General features: G+C 39.3%; 2 protein-coding genes across 2 annotated transcripts; one reads left to right on the top strand and one right to left on the bottom strand.

Annotated features, from left to right (window-relative positions):
• The first annotated feature begins 309 nt into the window (after window positions 1-309).
• MONOS_5048 (uncharacterized protein) lies at window positions 310-6477 on the top strand. Its single transcript, XM_067875166.1, has 6 exons — window positions 310-322; window positions 370-419; window positions 461-591; window positions 658-2446; window positions 2599-2798; window positions 2923-6477. The coding sequence occupies exons 1-6, from the start codon at window positions 320-322 to the stop codon at window positions 6348-6350; spliced, it is 5601 nt and encodes a 1866-aa protein (XP_067736440.1). The 5' UTR covers window positions 310-319; the 3' UTR covers window positions 6351-6477.
• Window positions 6478-10250: 3773 nt separating this feature from the next.
• MONOS_8656 (uncharacterized protein) lies at window positions 10251-19838 on the bottom strand (the record flags this gene model as incomplete). Its single annotated transcript, XM_067879084.1, has 2 exons — window positions 10251-18508; window positions 18806-19838. 2 exons carry the CDS (start codon window positions 19836-19838, stop codon window positions 10803-10805), a joined length of 8739 nt encoding a protein of 2912 aa, XP_067736439.1. The 3' UTR covers window positions 10251-10802.
• Window positions 19839-20110: the final 272 nt, after the last annotated feature.

Here is a 20110-nt window from a genome sequence, read left to right as displayed (position 1 = left end):
ATAATGAGTGTATCTTTTGAAATATTTTAATTTGCAACAGAAACAATCTAAATACAATAAAAAGCAAAAGAACGGACCTTGTTTCGTCTAAATAAATGCTTTTTTATAAATTATTGTAAAATGAATTTTTTATAATAAATGCGTCTTATGTAAATAATTGTTAATATTTTATTTATGTTGAATTACACTGTTTAAATATGAATATATTTTTGTAATGGTTATAATTTCCCAAAAAGCTGATAACTCTCTATTTTGAACCCATGAATCAGTTTAATTTGAAAAGCAATTTTTGAGTTTGTATCCCATAACATCGTTGGAAATGGTTTGTTTTTTTTAATTATTTTAAATATTTGGATTCATGTCGATTAGGCATCAAGCAAAAAGAAAAAGGAGCAGATAATTGTTGAAGAAGATGCTAAGTATGATTTTCTTTTGGCTTGTATTTTTTTATTCTTTTCAGTTTGCAAGATGCTACTCCAGCAAGGATTTGCTCGCTTAATATGAAAATTGAAGGGAATTTACGAGGAATACCTCTTGAAATTCTATCTAATTTCTATTCTCAAACAACATTTTGCATTGGACAGCATCGAGGTTTTTTCTTTTACAAAAAAAGAATTTTCAATTTTTTTTCATTTTTCTAATTGAATTTTCTTTCAGGGTATTTCACCGTTGACGTTCAGGGAATGAAACAAATACCTTTAAAAGAACTGTTTCCTCAAACATCACAACATTTGGAAGATGCACTTCAAAGCTTGAATCAAACTCAACCTCCTCCTTCGAAAACTCCTCGACCAGGTACAGCCGGAAAGAAAAAATCAAAAAAGGGGAAAGAGGAGCAAGATAAAGAGGAAATAGAAGCAAATGCACTTGAAAAAGAAATGCTTTCTCCTGTAATTGAAATTGGCCAGCCATTTACTTATGAAACCGGATGGACTGCAACTGTTAACGAAGATTTTTTGATAAACTTTTTCAAGAATAAGATAGAAATATACTTTTGGTTGAAGAAATTTGATATGGAAGCGTCAGCAGAAGGAAAAGAACAAGATGAGAACACTCAAGGAAATGAAAAAGTCAAAGGAAAGAAAGGTGCTGAGAAAGAAACGAAAGACAAGTCAGATGCAGCATCATCTACAGGAACAGAAAAAAAGAAAGGAAAACGTGGGGCTTCAGCAAAGCAACGCCCAGGCACGCCTTCCGGAAAACAGTCAGTCACTGAAGCAACAGCTGAACAGGATGAAGGGCTGAACAAAGACCAACCAGAAGTAAACCAGGAAACGTTGCTTCCCGAGCCATATGCATCTCTTGCTGCACCAGAGATCGATGAAGCACTCTTGCATAGACCGTTTTCTCCTCTTCTGACGAACGCGCAAGGCGATGTGCTGGTTGCAGTGTTTGAGCTGGATCCATTGGGACTGCTCTATGGAAAGAGAGAAGTGCGCTTCCATTCAGAGGCCAGTCAGATGATGGACGGGAAGTCGCTGTCATTCAGCACGAAAAAACAAAGAAAACAAGCGAAAAAGGAGAGCGGCTCGCCGTTGGGCTCAACGCAGTCCTCGCTGATGTCACAGATGAGCGGCACATTCAGCGAATTCAGCAGTCATTTTGCGCTTCCATTGACCATTCCTTTTCCTGTGAAGGACTCTTCTCTGCTGCCAGACGACCTCATTTCATTTGTCGAGCCAGCTGAGCCTGATCCAACAGAAGCAACTGGATTGCAGCCCTTTTCGCTCTCTTCGTTTGGTACGGCAACTCCCAATCGATCGCCTCTTCGGAGCTCTGTAAGCTCACAGAAAACAGCAAGTTCTCCTGCAACCTCTCTTTCTCTCACGCCTTTGGTGCGCTCTCCGCTTTCTTCTCCGTCGAGATCACCTCGCCAGCCAGCACAGGGCACTTCTCTTCAGAACACACAGAACTCTCAAAATGCACAGTCAGCTTTGAGAACGTCAACAACTTTGAATTCTTCAATGCAAAAAGATTCATTTGGAGGCTTTACCTTTTCTGCATTCAACTCTTCACCCTGTTCTCAGTCTTTGATTCACATCACTCCTTTGACATTTGTTCGATCACTTCACAATTTCATGTTGTCTCAACCTCAACCAATTTCATTGACTTCTTCTTCCTCTTTTTCCTCCTCTTCTTCTTCAGCTTCAGTTTCTGCTTCTTCACTCGCATCCTCTCCAATCTCATCAAAAACTGCTCGTCCTTCTTCTTCATCGCAACGTCCTTCATCTGCAGAGACAAACATCAACTCAGAATTAGAAGCGGACAAATCACCCTTCTCCTGCTATTCGAAGAAGCCGGTGCCTCCTTTTCTTTTGAATGACTCCATTCTTCCTTTCTATCCAGAGCCCACATTTGGCTGCCATTTGTTCGAAGACATTCACATCACACTGACACTCGTGCAGCCTGAGAACGAGCCAATTCTCACAAAGGAAATGGCTGAAACGTATGAAATTTTCATGTCTTTTTTTTTAAAAAAAAATATTGTCGTTTTAACTTTGAGATTTTTAACTTTATATTTTTGAATTTCTTTATTTCAAACAATTCAATTTCCCTTTTGTATGCATTGATTTCTGATTGATTACCATATCTTTCAAGTCTTAATCCGATGACTGTTGAGCTGGCTGAAGTCACAGATCTTCCGCTGAATCCTTCTGAACATAAGCTTAACACACTGTGTCATCCATGTTATGCTTCTTTGTCTCTTTGCAAAACAAAACCGTCTGCAGCATTTATTGCGGCAGCAGCTGCTGCCACTGAGAATTCTGAGGAGGAAAACGCGGAGAAAAGTGGAGATGGTTTGTGTTTTGTTGTTCGATGATTCTTTTGTTTCATAAATCTTTTGCATTTTGGTGAACTTATGTGAATTTTAAACAATAATTTTAATAAAATTTTCTGTTTCTTTCATTTGTTTTGTTTTAGCAAAGCCAACATCTTCCCAACAAAAACGTCGCTCGGCTCGTCCCAAATCTCCGATGAAAGAGAAAGAAAAGTCCAAATCAAAAGAAGATAAAGACGAAAAAGGAGAGAAGACGAAGAAGAAACGTCCTGGAAGTAGTTCATCAACCAAGCTGGATGAAATGAAATTGCAGTTGTCTGCATCAAAGAAAGAGTTGAATGAGGGTGCTGAAGGAGGCGAGACTGAACAAAAGCAGCCTGTTCCGTTGGGAGCAGACGATGACAAGACAAACAAGCTTGGCTGGGGCGGTGGCGTGCAACAGGAGTACTCAATGGAGCTGGATAACAACATGTGCGTTACACTTGGAACAGAAATAGAAGTGAATCCAAGTTCTGATGGTATAAATGCTGATAATGCTGAAGAAACAAGCTTTCCCTCTTCTCCTGCTCGTTTAACTGCAACAGACCAATTGATGCAGACTTCCTCCACAAAAGGCACACCAATCTCAACTCCTCTTTCGTCTCCTGCGCTCAACCGCTCCTCTTCTCGCCAGCAATCTCCACTAACATCCACTCCAAAATCTACTCTGCGTTCGCCCATCGGCTCGCCTCTCCGGTCTCCTCAGCAACAATCTCCACTTGCTGGCACTTTCTCCCCTGCTCGCTTGGCATCAAGCACCCGCTCACCTCTTTCCACTCATTCCACTCCTCTGCAAACAAAACATTCTCTTCTTAAGGCCCAAGCAAACATCTCATCAGGCGATGCGAACTTTGGCTTCCGTGAGATTATTCTTCTGGGCAAAGTGAGTCCGCTGGATGCGCTGCTGTGGATGGAGCAGAACCCGATTATGGTGCGTGTGCACGACAGAGACAGAAAGCAGGCTCAACGCCCACCTCCAACCGTATGTACTTCGACTTTGAATGACCAGGTAAAGAATGCAGATGACACTGGAACACTTTCTTCTTCTTCTTCTTCCTCTTCCTTTTCATCATCTGCCAAAGCAGGTTTTGATTCAGAAGCTGCAGAAGCAGTTCAACAGCAAATGCCTCAACTGAGTTTGTACCAGAAGTATCTTATCAATCGATCACGAGGAAGAATCATTTGCGCAAAAATGCCAGAAAAGAAAGCGGAGAACACTGAACAGCAGGAAAAGACTGAAGCAGTAGATAAAAAAGAAGAAAAGAAGCCAGAAAAAGAAGGTAAAACGGGTAAAGGGGGAGAAGACAAAACAACTGAAAAGCCTATCACAGCGTCGAAGAAGAAGAGGAGCAAGTCAAAAGAAAGAGACATTGAGAAAGAGAAAGAGAAAGAAGCGAACAGCAAAGAGAAAGAAAAATCAGAGCAACAAAACCAAGAAGAAGGCGATGGCGGAGCATCGCAATTGAGTGCCAATGCTCAGATCATTTCTGAGTATGAGCCACACGCACAGGCATCCATTCCATGGACAGATGTGTTTTCGAGCGGACTAACGAACTTCACTCTGCGTGCAGCACTGTCCCCTGCCCCGCTGCCATCCACTCTCCACTCCGATCCGCCTCATCAGAAACTGATCCAACCACGCTTGTTGAAAAAGGAGATCGCTCCATCTCCTCTGAACCAATCTGCTTCTCAAAATGAAAGCATTCCAAGTGGTGCTGGAGGAGCAGCCCCAAACAGCGTTCCTTCTGTCGCTCCTTCTCAACCAGCAACAGCAGCATTAACACCAACATCAGCATCTTCGCAGCAAGATGGTGCGTCTTCAGTAGAAAAGAAGCCAATCATACCAGCATCTCCTCCTTCACCAACGCCGCCACCGCTTCCAACTGGATTGTATGTCCAGATGCACTCTCAGGTGAAAGTGCACGTCACACTTGCTGCTGGTTTTCCACACCACATCGTTCCTCCAAAGCGGATTGCCCGAGTTGTGTTTGTGCTGCCTCCTCGCCACGCTCGCCGGCAAGCACGTTCTTTGCTGTCATTTGTGTACAAAGTGAACTGTGCTGTGCTGAACGTGAGTGGTCCGCTTCCTCATGCTCTGTCCAACCGGATGTTGACAGACGAGGAGAAAAAGATGATTAACGAGATCGATGTTTTAACTGGGTTTCATGTGATTGATGGGAGAGAAACTCAAGAAGGAGGAGGAGGTAAAATCATCATTGTGGAAGGATCATGCGATGGCGCAGTGAAAGAGCTGATTGATTTTGTTTCACATCCGTTGAATTACCCAGACGTACTCAAAATGGCAGGAGAAGCTGTTGACGATGCACCCGAGGTTCTGTCAGCCACTCCTGAAGCAGCTTCTGCTTCTTCTCCGTTTTCTGCATCTTCCGCACGCAGAGAACTTCCGGTTGATTCCCTTTTCTCCACAGTACGTCTTTTATTCGATCCAAGCCACCTGTTTATGAGCCGTATGTATTCCAGCCTCACATTCGACCTTACACGCATCTGCTTGAGGCGTCCGCTTTCTCAGCTGCAGAAGGACAGCCGCCTTGTGTCGCACACGCGCTTCCCAATCGAATTCTCACGTGGATTCCGATGCTTGGCCGAGCTGCCTCACGTCCCGTCTTTTGCACAGATAACGCAGATGCAACTGTGGCCATCTGTGAGCGAGCTGTTTGCGGTGGAAAAGCGAATGGGCGGAGCGGTTTTCGAAAGCGACTTGCAGCTGAATGGCAACGTCGATCCGGTGGTAGTTACAGCTGATGGAACATTTATAACTTCACCTTCAAACAAAAACTGGAGTCAAAATTCCATTACAACTGACAAAGAGAAAGCCACGGAATTAATGCCAAACCAAGGCATTCAGACAACGAAAGAACAAAAACTTGCCCCAAAAGAAAGGTCATTTGTAGCATCTCTTCAACAATCACAGACTCATCCATCTTCTGATGGACATTTCAATGGTGAGCAAACGTTGTCAAGTGCTGCTGCTGCTTCACCAGTTCATTTTCGCCACAGGTCTCCGCACAGAACACAGTTGATGATGGCAGCCACGCTCTCGCCAGACACAGTCAGAATTGGTGATCACCTGTCTTTCAACAAGACAACCGCTGCTGTGCGAACAGCAGCGCAGACAAAGAAACTGGAAGAGTTGAAAGAGAAAGACGAGAAAGAGAGACTTAGTGCAGAGATTATTACGGAATCAGAGCTGAAGGAGGCTGAAAAGGCTCCAGATGGTCAGGTCTATCTCTACGCGTCTCAGCGGATGAATGCAATCAGGCTACAAAAACAAAAGCTTAGAGAAATAATTGCGGGAGATCCAAAAAAAGGTGAAAAAGGGAAAGGGAAGAATTTGTTTGTTTCAGAATCCGATCAGTTTTTGTCGCTTGAAGCAGGACTGTTCGACCCAGAAGATATTAAAAAAGAAGAAGAAAGAGAAAGCAAAGCAAAATGGTTGACTCCAAAGGGATTTACAACTTATCAGCATAGAACTGAAAGAGAATCAAATATCCATCCAAAAAAGCCTATCTAAGATTTATAATGTTTGCGGATGTTTCAGAATTTGTTTAATTCTTTTTTGTCCAAATGTTCACCCTATTTGATTTTATGTATTTTTTGGATTTTTAGGAAATTAAATATGGAATCTTAAAATCTTCAAAGAGGTAATTATTTAGTTGTTTATGCTCCATTGGTATTTTCATTTTCATTAGAATATTCAATGACTCGAAAATATTTTCGAACAAATGAAAATAAAATAAAATTAAATAAAATAAATCAAAATTTTAAAATTTATATAGTGACTTTGAAAAATGAAAGAATTTCAAGGAAAAAATATACAATAATTTTTAATACAATTCCATTTGGGACAATGCACAAGAAACAAATGTGAACCAAATTGTCATATCTTCCAGCTTATATCACAACGTATTGTGGACTAACGTGAGTTTCTTCCTTTTGTTTTCAAAAAAATAGTTATTTTAAATTTTGTTTTATTAAATAATTCCAATTTGTTTTGATTGAAGCCAATAGAAAATTTTTCAAAGCGTTTCAGTTTGCCATTCAATAAGGAATTGAACAGTTTAAATAAAATGGTTTATTTCTCATCAATTTGTTTGTTTTTAATTTTGTTGATAAAATTGTCTGAATCAACTTTTGAATAAATACAAAAGCAATTATCACAAAAGCACTGTTTATAATTTGGACCAGTTAAATATACAGATATAGCAAAAAATACCGGACATCGCACAAAATACCGGACAAGATCGTTTTCTCAATTACCACTCAAAGAGAAAATTTGATAATATTCCTCTAAAGATATCTTAACAATACAAACTCATTTGGCATATCAGACTTTCATTTCCGTGCAGACTGAATATTTTAAAAATAATTTTTAAAATTTCGGAGAAATTCAAAATCTTAATTCTCCGAAATTTTAAAAATTATTTTTAAAATATTCAGTCTGCACGGAAATGAAAGTCTGATATGCCAAATGAGTTTGTATTGTTAAGATATCTTTAGAGGAATATTATCAAATTTTCTCTTTGAGTGGTAATTGAGAAAACGATCTTGTCCGGTATTTTATGCTATATCTGTAATCCATCGAAAGAGTCTTGAGTGCCAGGAAATCACACTTAAATCTTCAAATTGATTTTTAAAGATAAATATGTGTGATTATTTTGAAATCATATATTTTTTCGGAGGATGCGTAATTTTCGAGTATTTAGTTATTCACAAAAGAATTTTAAAAGATGCGTTATTAGCTTTTAAATAATTGTCTTTTAAATGCATGAAATCACAGAAGGAGAAAGAAGTGCATTTCTGTTTTTAACAAAAGCATTTGACAGATTTCTTAGAATTTGCAACAAAATTTTCATTCGAAAATATTGACTGAAAAGATATGAAATTAAAAAGAATACCCCGAATGAAAAAAAAAAAGGATAAATGGAAAAAAATGTGTTCACTACATAGTTCAAAGAAAAAATTAATTTAATTTGTTTTTCAAAGAAATAAGTTATTAATTTTGATATCATAACTTTTTCGGTGTGCTTGTTTTTCAAAGGTTGTTAGTTTTGGGGAAGAGATTATGTATTTTTTTTTTGACATATTTCATCAAAGCAATTTCTGAAACAAATGTTAAAGCTGAAATAATGATGAAGATAACTTTAAATCGTAATTTCACTTTTTAGTGTTTTGTTGTTAATATTTAAGAAAAATTTTCTAACTGTAGTTTTTGAATGTTTAAATATGATTAAAAATAATTACCCAAATATCTATCAAAAAAAAAAAAACAAAATAACATTTCATAACAATTTTTAAAAATAAAATGAAATATAGTCTTAACAGGATACTTTCACAACGAATCCAATCTTATTCGTTTATAGTCACATTATTCCATGCATAGACATTTTTGGCCTATTTTCCATTTATTTTTTATCGCATATAATCACAGGGCCAAATATCAACAATCACTTTTTATTTTATAAAGGGCTCATTTTTCGTTGAAAAATCGATTGACTGATCAAAAATTTCATTTTTAGATTTTTAAATAATTATGTTTTTGACATGACTGAATGATGCAAATTAAAGATAAAAATCGATTACACAAGTGTTAAATGTGAATTTGTGAAGAATTTTAAAAAATGAAAAGAAAAGGCCCAAAACTAATTAACGAATAAATTCATATTTGAACTATTCAATGTTAAGTCACATCGTACATAATCACAATCGGATAAAATTACAAAAATTCGTGTGAAATCAGATGTGATTATATCCGGTTTTGACTGTTCCAAATAAACAATCTTCTTTTAAAAAAATGACTATTTGCTTAACAATTCATTATCAAAATGAATACAAACAAAAAAGACAATGTTAATATTTCCAAAACTTCACATCTTTGTGACTTTATTGCTTCAAAGTTTGTCAAATCATGAAACACTCACCAATCAAAGATAAGGAATTGTTTCCACATGAGATGTGGGGAACATCTTTTTTTTATTTTGAGTGATGATTTTCATTTTTTGGAAAGATCAACATTTTTTTTGGACAGACTTCATTGGCACTTTTTTGTTTTTGACTGCCAACTTTCAACAAACGATGATTCGTTTTTTTTCTTTCATGAAATGTATTAACTAATTATACACAATTCATTACTAGTTTGTTTTATTATTTTTGTTTCTCACTGAGTGATTGCGTTTATTAATTTTCAAAAAAGAAACTTTTCTCAGCGAACCAAGCTTTTCCAAAAAATGAAAAATACAGTTTCATAAACTGTTTACACTTATCTGTTTTTGCTTCATATCTTAAATTCAAAATTTATAGATATCGCACAAAATACAGGACAAGGTCGATTTCACAATAACTTCAAGAGGAATTATTCTGACAATTTCTCTCAAAATATATCTCATCAATACAAACTCATTTGATATACAAAACTTTCAGGACAGCTTCGCTTAAGCTCAGAAAAAATATATATCGAAATCTCGGAGAAATAGGATTTATAGTTTCTCAGAGAATTAAATAATAATTTTTTTCTGAGCATTAATAAGGAATTTGTGAAAGTCTTGAATGTCACGTGAGTTTGTATTGATGAGTTGTGTTTTGAGGAAAAATATCTGAATAATTCCTCTTGCAGTTATTGTGAAATCGATATTGTCCGGTGTTTTGTGCGATGTCCTGTATTTGATGCGATATCTGTATTTATTTTTTTGAAACTTTTTTTCTCATTTCATCAAATGTTATCAAACAAAAGACAATATAAACTCAACCAATGGGTTTTATGGGAAAAGCAAATGGAAATAGAAACAAATGTTTTCACTCTTTGTGAATTACTCGTTTGAACAAATATTGATGAAACAAGTTTTCCATTTTTCTTTGAAATGAACAAATTTCAAAAAGTGAAAGAATTACAATATTATGAATAAGGAACTCTTATTTCTTTCCAGAAAAATTTGCATTTCTTTCATTAACATTTTAATTATTAACTGTCTGAACATCATTTAACGATTGAAGGCGCATGAAAGGAAATGGTCAAGAATGATTGAATGACCTTTCAATATAATGAATGTCAATTTTTAAAAAGGTTCTGGTGTTTTTTGAATCATGGAAATAGAATTTTTTCATTTTTTATTTACGGCATGTTCAAATAATGAATGAATGTTTTTTTATAACGGTTTTTCAAATGAGTTCTAAATTATGAAAGAAATTTCTTTTTGTAACTTTCTCAATTTTTCATTTTTTTCATAACATTTTTCTTCTAATAAAGTTTTCGGCTTATTTCACCATTTCTTGTTTTCACATTGCATTAAACGATTTGAAAGCTTCAATGATTTTTTCGTTCATCATATTAGAATAGACTTGGAGAATTATATCTTGGTTTTTGTTCCACTTATTTTCAAATTCAAAAGTTCCATTTCAAGGCAAAAACTGCAAATTAATAATCACACATTTATTGACAAGCGACATAATTTTATAAAATTTTGAGAAAAGAAGGCATTTTAAAATATCAAAAAGAAATATGCATATTTAATATTATTAATATCGTAAAAACAGCTCGAAGCATATGAAATGATGGCTATTGATATGTTTGAAACTGCACACAGCAGTTAAAAACTTATCTGTCCGAGCTATTTCTTCTTCTTCTTCTTCTTCTTCTTCTGAAAATTATAATAAAAGAGAACCAAGAAAATTTGTAGCCATTCTGCAATTGTATGGATCAAAGGAGCAACACCACAATCCATTTCATCCGGCCAAATAAAAATGTTTCTCCACACAACACGCATATCCCCAAATCATTTTAAGCAATCCAATCTCTTTCTCCGTTTGGTGTTCAAAGCAGGCAAAGTTTGTTGCTGACAGGTGTGCGTAATACTGGTTCCAACAACACCAATGCAACATGCTCCATTTATTAACAGACCACAGCTTGGGCTTTTGGCTGTCAAAGCGACCATTTCACTTTGTTGGTTCAGAGCTTGCAACTTCTTCTTTTTCATCGATCTCGAATGGTTGCTGGCTCAGTCGTCCAGCCTTCTGTTTCACTTTCTGTTTCACTTTCTGCTCCACTTCTCGCATTGTTCGGGTTCTCGGTGAATAGTGCATCTGCAATCGTGAATATGAACGCATCTTTCGGGAGATGTTGCACAAATACTTTCTTCAAATCCACAAGCAAAGGCCGCTCGCTCTCTTCGCTCGACAAGCATCCTCTTGCCACATCGCAGAGTTCACTTCCCTCTGCATGCTTCATATTCGGTCTTTCTCCATTTTTGATTTTCTGCCCTGCTCCATCTCCATCATACTCTCCAAACGGAATCTCCAAGGTCAAGCATTCCCACAACATCATCCCAATCGAAAACACAACTGATTCCTTTGTTGCTCCCATCTTCTTGTTCATCAGCAGTTCTGGTGCTTTCCACCTCAGGCACTCTTTTCTGATATCGTCCTCGTCCTCAAAGGCAGATGAAGGAGGTGGAGAGTCTGTGAATCTTTCGCTCATCACTGAAATATTGGACGACGAAGAAGAGACAACAGTTAATGAAGAGATCGATGAGGAATCTGAATCATCAGAAGAAAGGAAGCCAGAGTGCATCACAATGCAGATCACCATGCGCTCAGAGAACAGCACAATGTGAGGACTGAGATTGGCAAGCGATGAGAGAGGATTGTCCATTTCGTCAAATGAATGAAGTGCAAGATTTGCCACCCAGTACAGGATTTGGGCAGCTGTCATCTCCCTCTCCTGCAGAGTGCCAATAGGCATCTCCTTTGTCTTGTTCTTTCCATGCAACAGCATGAACAGTGAATCTCTCAAATCCACAATCAGCTTCTCATGGGGAGACGAACACGCCATCACATCCACTAGATTCGACATCGACGAGGTGGTTGGGCACAGTTCTTCTCCCCGAACAAATGTCGAATCTGAGTCTGTTGTTGAAGTGGTGGAAGTGGATGAGATGGAAGGTGATGGTGATCTCTTTCGAATCTCTTCTTCTTCAACCTTCTCCAGTGCCCATTCAGGGATCTTGTCTGAGTCTCTACCCAAAATATATTCTGTAGATCCACTCTCAGATAGAAGATGCTCCGATGATTCTGAATGTTCCATATTCGTCTCATATATTCTCTTCTTGATCCTCTCTTCATTCTTTTTCTCTGCCTCTCTCTCTGCTCTCCTCCACTGCTCCTCAGGAGACATCTCCATCGTCACCATCTCAAATGCCTTCGGATCTTTTCTGATATTATCGTTCACAATCTCTCTAAGATCTTTATTCTCATTCTTTGCTTTTCTCCAACGAACAGCCAAAACAACAATTATTGAAAGCAAAATTAAGAAAATGAGGCATGAAATTACAACAACAACCCACCATGACTTCTTCTCATTTCCATTTTCAGTAATCCTTTCATTTCCTTTCAATTTTGACTCACTTTTGTTCTTCAGAATGAAAGAATCAGTGGATGACAAATCATCAGAGCCCCCAAACAGAATGCACACTCTCACTTCTGCCTCGTCTTCTGCTTCCCCAATCGTCTCCTTTCGCAATCTCCCAGTTGCCTCTGTCTCCGACACATGCCCACTCTCATCAAACTCATATTTTTCTATCTGTTTTTCATCTCCCATCTGCTTCACAACCATGAATGACAAGTTGCACGGGAGAAGCAGAGCTCCTTTAAACACAACTTCCACTTCTGATCCAGCTTCCTTCACTTCAACACTCTCCAATACTGGGATGAAGAACGGTGAATCCCTCTCAGATATAATCCCTCCAACTGTGCAGCCATCATCCAGCATCCAAATTGAAGTATTTGGCAACGCCCCATCACCTCCTTTTAAACTGGAAATGGTCAATGACGCTGAATCTGAGCAAATGATGTTTCGGCGAAGAGAGGGAAATTTCTCAATGAAAGGATTGTTGTTTGATAATTCTCCTTTCTCAATCATCAAAGATCCTCCACTCACGGTCAAACCTCCCTTTGAGGAGTTGCATATCGTTGTGTCTCTCACAACTGCTTCGCTCTTCGACAAGTCTACAACAGAACCATTCCATTTGCAGATCTCATCGACAATCCCCTTCATTTCATCTGCACCGACAAGCAAGCTTCCCTCAAACACACACGAATCTATCAAAACATTCTCAGTCAAAGCAATTGCCACTTGGCTCCCCTTCACCGAACGCGATGTGCATTCATGAAAAGAGCAATTGTGCATCTCTAAACATCCCATTGATCGAGCTCCACAAATAATGCAAGATATACATGATGTTCGGCTGATGTTTGCAAACAACGATTGCGCAAATGAAACAGTCAGAGATGGTTGGTGATTTTCAAATGAAATCAGGCTCCTATCTTGAAGAGTGATGCTTGTTGCTTCCAGCCTCAGCACACTCATGTTCTGACTTGAGCCGCATTCAATCACTGAGCTTGTACACTTGGCATTCCTGATCGTCAGATCCTCAAATGTTGCTCTTTCTGAGCTCAAGACTCGGAACACAGGCTTCGAGAATCCCAAACAGCTAACAATGCACTTTTCTGCCTCAAATATCCCATCCTCAACAACCAATAAAGAAGAATCAAATGATGTTCGCGAATTCTCTGTGGTTCTGCTTTCAGACAGAAATGAAACAGATTCGAGAATAAGATATCCGTTCAGCTGGTGTATTAAGCTCGAGAAGGCAACATTCTCCATTCCACTAAAAACAAATGACACTTTCTCAACTCGAACATACTCCGAACTTGTTATCCCATCCTCACCCGCCACCTCAATTTCACACACCTTTATCTCAGCAATCCCACTTGCTTCCATCGATTTGATCGTCACCTTCTGAGCAGAGCATGAGCCACTTAATCTGGTTTCATTCCAAACATACAACTGCGAATAATCTGAAGGAATAATGTGGCTCACTCCAACATCCAATGATGAGCACATACCCTTCATCTCCCCACAATTCTTGCTGTTGCTGCTGTTCCCCACAATCGATGACACAAATATGAATTCGCTCCTGAACACAAACACCCTCCCCAGCAGATCCTTTTCATCCCCATAATCATCTGATGTGCACCCCCATATCTCCAGCTCCCTCACAAATGGCTCTCCAAAATTTATCAGAAATTGTGATTCACTTATCTGCGAGTCAAGATCTGTGCACTTCACAAACACATCCCTCCCCTTCAATGCCACGTTTTTTCGGAATGTGATGTTTGACAACACAAATGGCAATGCCTTCCGTGAGACACTTTGCGATTTTAAAAACAATCCTCCACCTCTCCCAGTGTTCGAGCAGAAACAGTCTGTCACATTCGTGTGATTCATCTCCAATCTCCCCCTTTCATTGAGAACGAAAAACACCCCTCCTCCTTCATGAGAGCTTTCAGACCCACAACCATCAGTTGTCGAATTCTCCATTTTCACCTTCACTTCATCATTCGCATTGCAGCAAAGGAGCGAGGGATTGTTCAACTCATTTTGCTTCATATTCACAAATGTGCATTTCTCAAATAGAATATTCCACTCCTCTTCTCCATTGCCATTTCTGTTTCCAGAAATCTCACTTTCGCTCATTGTCAGTGCACTTATCCCACTCAATGCAATATCCTTAAATATCGTTTCGCTCATTGATACCACACAGTCAGCTGATATCCTCAAAATCTCGTGCCTCGATACCAGACCTGCTATCTTTGCCTTTTCAATCGAAACAATTCCTTTTGATGCCCTCATCAGCACAAATGACAACGCTCCTTCAGCACCATCTTTCATATGGATTGCACAACTCACAACACTCGTTTTCACTGAATCAGCGCCTGCCTCCATGAGAGTCCCTGCCCCATTGTCAAAGGCTGTCGGAATCACCATCCCCACTTCTTCGAATTGAACAACCCCTTTGCATTCAACAACACAATCCCCTTCCCCTTCAACAGCTCGAACAAATTCGATTCTGTCCCACTCGCCATTCGCTCCTTCCAGCTTCATCCCACTCATCCTCATTTCGCTCATCACATCGCAAACCCCCTGAACTGCAATCGACTCCACCCCCAAGTTTCTTCCCCGCTTCACCCCATAATCCACAGAAGCACATGGATACTCCAACAGCCCACACACAACCACATTGTTCCCTCCTCTTGCAACATTCACGCTCGATCCAATCTTTCTCCAGAAATAGATCAGCGGGATTGCACATTCTCTGTTTCCTCCATCAAACCCTCTCATCGAGTCCTCTGTCACCAACTCCAATCGATCTTTCACAAATGGCAGAGTTTCGTTCTTGATGCTCTTGACAAGCGATGGAGATGAAATAAACAAGTCCTTCCCAAACTTCGCATTGTTTGGCTTTTCAGATGAAAAAAGTGGAGAGGATATCACAAATCCTGCCTCCTCCTCCTCTCCATTCAACAAGTTCAACATTATTCCTCCTCCAAACCCAACACTTTCACCTTCAAATGGAGTTGTGCAACAATAAAACTTACACCTGCTTATTAGTAGGTTAGTGTTTGCAGATGCTTCGAAAAAGAATGTACCTCCTCCAGTTTCCTCTTCCTCCCCAACAACAGCACAGTCTTCGAAATTGCAATTCAACATCTCAACTTCATAATCGCTTCCATCTTCTTCATTCCTAATGCTGATGCATCCTCCACTTCCCTTCGAACGAGTAATCGATGAAAATGTGCATCCTGACATCTCTTCAATATTTCCGTTGTGGCACTCAACAACACACCCATTTCCCAAAGTGATTTCTCCAAAATCGCTCTTCGTCATATTTATCGAAGGCACACTTTCAGCGCTTCCCTCAACAATGAAAAACGATGAATCTCCAATTTTCAAATTTTTTGTTGAAAACTCAATCACTTCCACAACCCCTCCAACAGCCTTCACAAACACTGTCGAAATGCCTTCAGAGCCTCCTTCCATCCCGCATTTGTTCAGCGTGAGCTTCCCTGAATGGCACTCAAACACACTTTCATGAAAAGACAGGGATTCCGTCAAAGAAAACACAAGACCAGCCACAGATGTTGGAATCGTATTCTCTATCAATCCACTTTGTGTTCCTGGAATTCGATCACAAACATCGCATTTCATCTCATTCTCTTTTCCCTTCACACTCCATTCATTTCCAGTCAAGCTCAATTCCTCCTCAAAGACAAATGGCTCAAGAAGAGCAACATCCTTTTTCTTCCCTTCAAAGTGCACTGATGCTGCCTTGGCGATTGTTGAGCATGGAAAAGTCTCAAACCCACACATCGAAAAATCCTGGCTTGATGATCCCCCAACAAACCCTGGCGCAGAAAAGTTATTCCACAAATACAAGACCAGCGGAATAGCAAATGCTTCGTTCAGCCCCAATCTCTCAAATCCATTCAATTTTGTTAGCTCATTCAAGTCGGCTCCGAAACTGATCGATTCTCTGTCTATCACATTTGAAAGATCATCTGCATTAATAAAAATGTCTTTCCCCTCTCTGGCATCACACCCAGGAAATGAAACATCCTTCAAAGTGAATGAGCTTGCTCCTTCATCCAGATGAAGATAAATCCCTCCTCCATATCCACACTCTCCATCTGTGTTTTCCCTTGCTCTGCAATTCGTGAATTCCAACAAACAACTTTCATCACTTGAAGTTGATCCATTCACTTGGTCAGTGTTCGTCAAGTTTCCCACAGTGAATGCCGACCCTTCTTCCATCTCAGCCCACAACCCTCCTCCATTTCCCCCCTTGCTCTCACACCCAGACATCGTCCCTCCAACTATTTCCAGAGTGCAATCACTCCCAAGTGTGCATTCCATTGCTCCTCCATTTTCTCCAATTCCCTTGAATCCGCTCATCGTATTATTTGTCAGCTTCATCAATTTCGCACCTTTTGTCGAAATCACTCGAATTGATCCTGCTGATGATGAATCTGCTTGTGTGGATGCTTTCACTGAAAGTGTTGAGTCTTTGATCGAAAAAGATGCTCCATTCCCCACTCCAAACAAAACACTCTTTGTCTCCCTGCAAATATCTTCAATGCTCATGGAAGCGAAAGTGCCATCCACGTTGCTTCCATCAAGGCAAATCAACGGACAATTCCCAATTGTCAAGGATAATACAACAAAAGATGATACAGAAACCTTTCCCGCTGATACAGATAAAAACACATATGATAATACTGACTGGGAGTTTTGAAAACTCAGTGAGCAGCTCTCAACAGAAAATAATTGTGAGGAAGAACTGAAGAATGCTTCATGATTTGGAAGAATAGAAGGGACAGAGAAAGTGAGTGATTTCAAAATAGCATTTGTTCTGACTGCTATCATGCTTTCTCCACTTCCATCACATTCATCAATCACTTTCCATCCACTGTTTTCATCCTGCCCTCTGATTGTGTGCTTGAAGGAATCAAATGTCAGCTCATTTTTCATTTCAATCATTCCGCCGACAACAATCTTCTTTTCATTATTTTGCCTTTCCAATGAATGCTTCAGTGTGAGACAGGGAATCTCAGCGTATCCGCAATAAAAGTTGTCAAATGCATCAGCATTGCTCACAATAATCTCATCTGGTAAAGGAATCAGATAAACACAAAGTGGAATTGGTGTTGATTCATTCCCTTTGTCAAATCCTTGTATTTTGCTCCTTGTTTCAAATGAAGCTGTCAAACATGTTATCTTTCCACTTTTTGCTGTTGATTCCAGATCGATCGAGTCAACAAAAATATCACTTCCCCATTTGGCCCTGTTTCCTTCAAAATTTGATGAAATCAAAAAGTCTACACTTGTATCTTTCACTTTCAGCCCAATTCCTCCTCCTCTCCCTTGAGTGATCGAAGCATAGCAGTTTTTGACAACACCTCCTTTCACATTCAATGAACTCCCACTTTCCACTTCAACCAACATACCCCCTCCAAACTCAGAGGCTTCACTCCCACAACCATCAACAGTGCACCCTTCAAGTGATATCGAATATGTCCCTTCACTTACACTTATCATCGATGGCCCTGCTGTTGTCCTCACAATGTTGCTGAACACACAGCCATCCAGAGACAATGAAATAGACGATTCTTGAGGCAGAGAAAACATATTTGTGGTGCTGAATGTTCGATCCCATCTCACACCTTGCATCTTCAACTCTCCCCCATCCATCTTCACCAGCGAGTTCTGAATCCTCCTCTCTTCTGAATGAGCAGTATCCATCGAAATGTTCATTCTCTCCAAATTGATCCCTCCATCCCCTTCAATCTCAAACAGTCTGCATTGCCTGCTGTTTTCAAGCGATGTGTTGTGAACCACAGACAGATCACTCATGCTCAACACCCCTGTTCCAACACAAAACAGGCTCAACTCATTTGCTCCGAATTTCGTTTCAATGGCAGAGCCAGATGAGGAAGCCCCTTTCACACTGATCGTTTTCTCTCCAATATCAACTCCTTTTTCTTCCACAACTGTTCCAGCCACCACCTTCATTTCCTCCACAAACCCCACAATCAACTGGGACATGCAATGGCTGATTGTGAGGCACGCACAAGATTCATTCAGCCCACAGCTAAATGTGTCTTTTGCATTTGTTTGAATTTGAGCTGGACCAACAAACCTGCATTTCCCTCCATTGTTCGGAAGCCATTCGCCTTTGTTCCCACCTGCATAACATCTGCTTTCGTCTGCTCCAGTTGAATAGCATCCAAAAAGTTGAGAAATTGATAATATATCTGATATATATATATCACTTGCATATGGAGCTGTATTATCGTGGAAAAAACAAAACCATAACAGATTTCCATCATATCCATTCGGAGAAATGCTTAAGCCTCCTCCTCGACGAACTGAATAGCATTCTCGAAATAGACAATTTCGAAACACAATTATATCAATTGTATTCCAAATAATAATGCCTCCTCCATCTGAATCTTCAATGCTATGAATGCTGCAGTTTTGGAAAAGACAATTCAAAATACAATCTTTTGTTTTTGTTGTTTTTGAGCTCCAAATTCCAAGGCCTCCTGCGTCATTTTCTGACCATCCATCTTTGAACAAACAATTGTCAACAAGAACTTGTATATTCAAATCTTGTATTTCTGCTCCAGCTCCACCACAGTTATGAGATGAAGAACAATAGCACTCAACAAATGTTGAATGCTTTATGGTGCATTCTGCAATATTCAAAGCAAAAATACCACCTCCTCTGGTTGATGTTGCATTGCACTTCGCAAAAGACGAATTCAGAACAGTGAGTGTGGCATCAGGATTGTCGTGGACATAGAGCGCTCCGCCACACTCAGCAGAGCATCCGTGCCATTCAGCGTTCGTAAAGCTCTGTGTTTCAGTTGTCGAATTTCTTTCTGTGTTTCTCATTCTCCGATCAGTTCTTTCGTTTTGAAGGAATGTGCAATTGTTGCACGAAAAGAAAACAGATCCCTGTGCTCCGCTCACAATCCCTCCTTCCAGCACATTTATCGATCTTTCAACAAAGCAATCCTCCAATTCGCTTCTCTTCATCCTTCCAGTTTTTTCGATCAGCAATTCATCTGTTCTATCATTTTTCACTGTTATGTTTGTGAACACACAGTTTTTGATTCCTTCATAACTTCCTTCTCCATTTCTCAAAATGCTTCCACTCCCTCCAAACGCAACATCCTTCCACTCGCTATTCTTCACAAGTAGCGATGACCCCTCTGCCATCAACTTCACAACACCCTCCATCAAGCCGCAATCACTGTCTTTTTCAATCCTCAGCGAAGTGTTTGCCATTTCACAAGCTCCTTCATTCAAGATATAATGTGTGCCAAAACTGCTTTTTTTCATCAGCAAGCAATCCTCTGCCTTCAAGAATGATCCTGCTCTTATCTCAAACATCAAGCAACCTTCTGGCGTTTCAAGTGATATCCCCTTTAATTCAGCTGTCGAGTTGTGTATTTCGCAGAACATCCGAATAACGCTTCCCTTCGTTGAAACTTGACGTTTCATCGAGACAGAAGCATCGATTGAAGCATATTCAGTGCGTAGGATATCATTTTCTTCTTTTCCACAAATAGGTGAAAATAATAGCAAAACCAGCACAAAAGGAATCATTTCTCAAAGATTATTATGGGCATGGATATAAACCATATTTGATATTTATTTCTCTTAAGGTGGTTGAATTTTTCAAACCCACATAATTTCTAATTGAGCTTCTGCTTGCGAATTTCTCATAATTGTATATTCAGAAGCAATTTTATTATTTCTTTTCGAAAATGTTGCAAAAATGTATCTTTCCTCTTTGTTCGCATTTTTTTTTCATTCTCATATTTCTCTTCAGATTCTGTTTGAATGAAATGCCTCATCTTTTCAGCTCATTTTTCATC

The sequence above is a fragment of the Monocercomonoides exilis genome (assembly GCF_001643675.1).
Source record: "Monocercomonoides exilis strain PA203 chromosome Unknown scaffold1-2713096, whole genome shotgun sequence".
NCBI lineage: Eukaryota > Preaxostyla > Oxymonadida > Polymastigidae > Monocercomonoides > Monocercomonoides exilis.
Note: the sequence above shows the minus strand (reverse complement) of the source record. Positions and strands in the feature narration are given on the sequence as shown.

Bases quoted from the DNA above. Each gene is read 5' to 3' on its own strand.
- MONOS_5048 (XM_067875166.1), top strand. The intron at 420-460 runs GTATGATTTTCT...TATTCTTTTCAG, and splicing joins ATTGTTGAAGAAGATGCTAA to TTTGCAAGATGCTACTCCAG. The intron at 2,799-2,922 runs GTTTGTGTTTTG...GTTTTGTTTTAG, and splicing joins CGCGGAGAAAAGTGGAGATG to CAAAGCCAACATCTTCCCAA.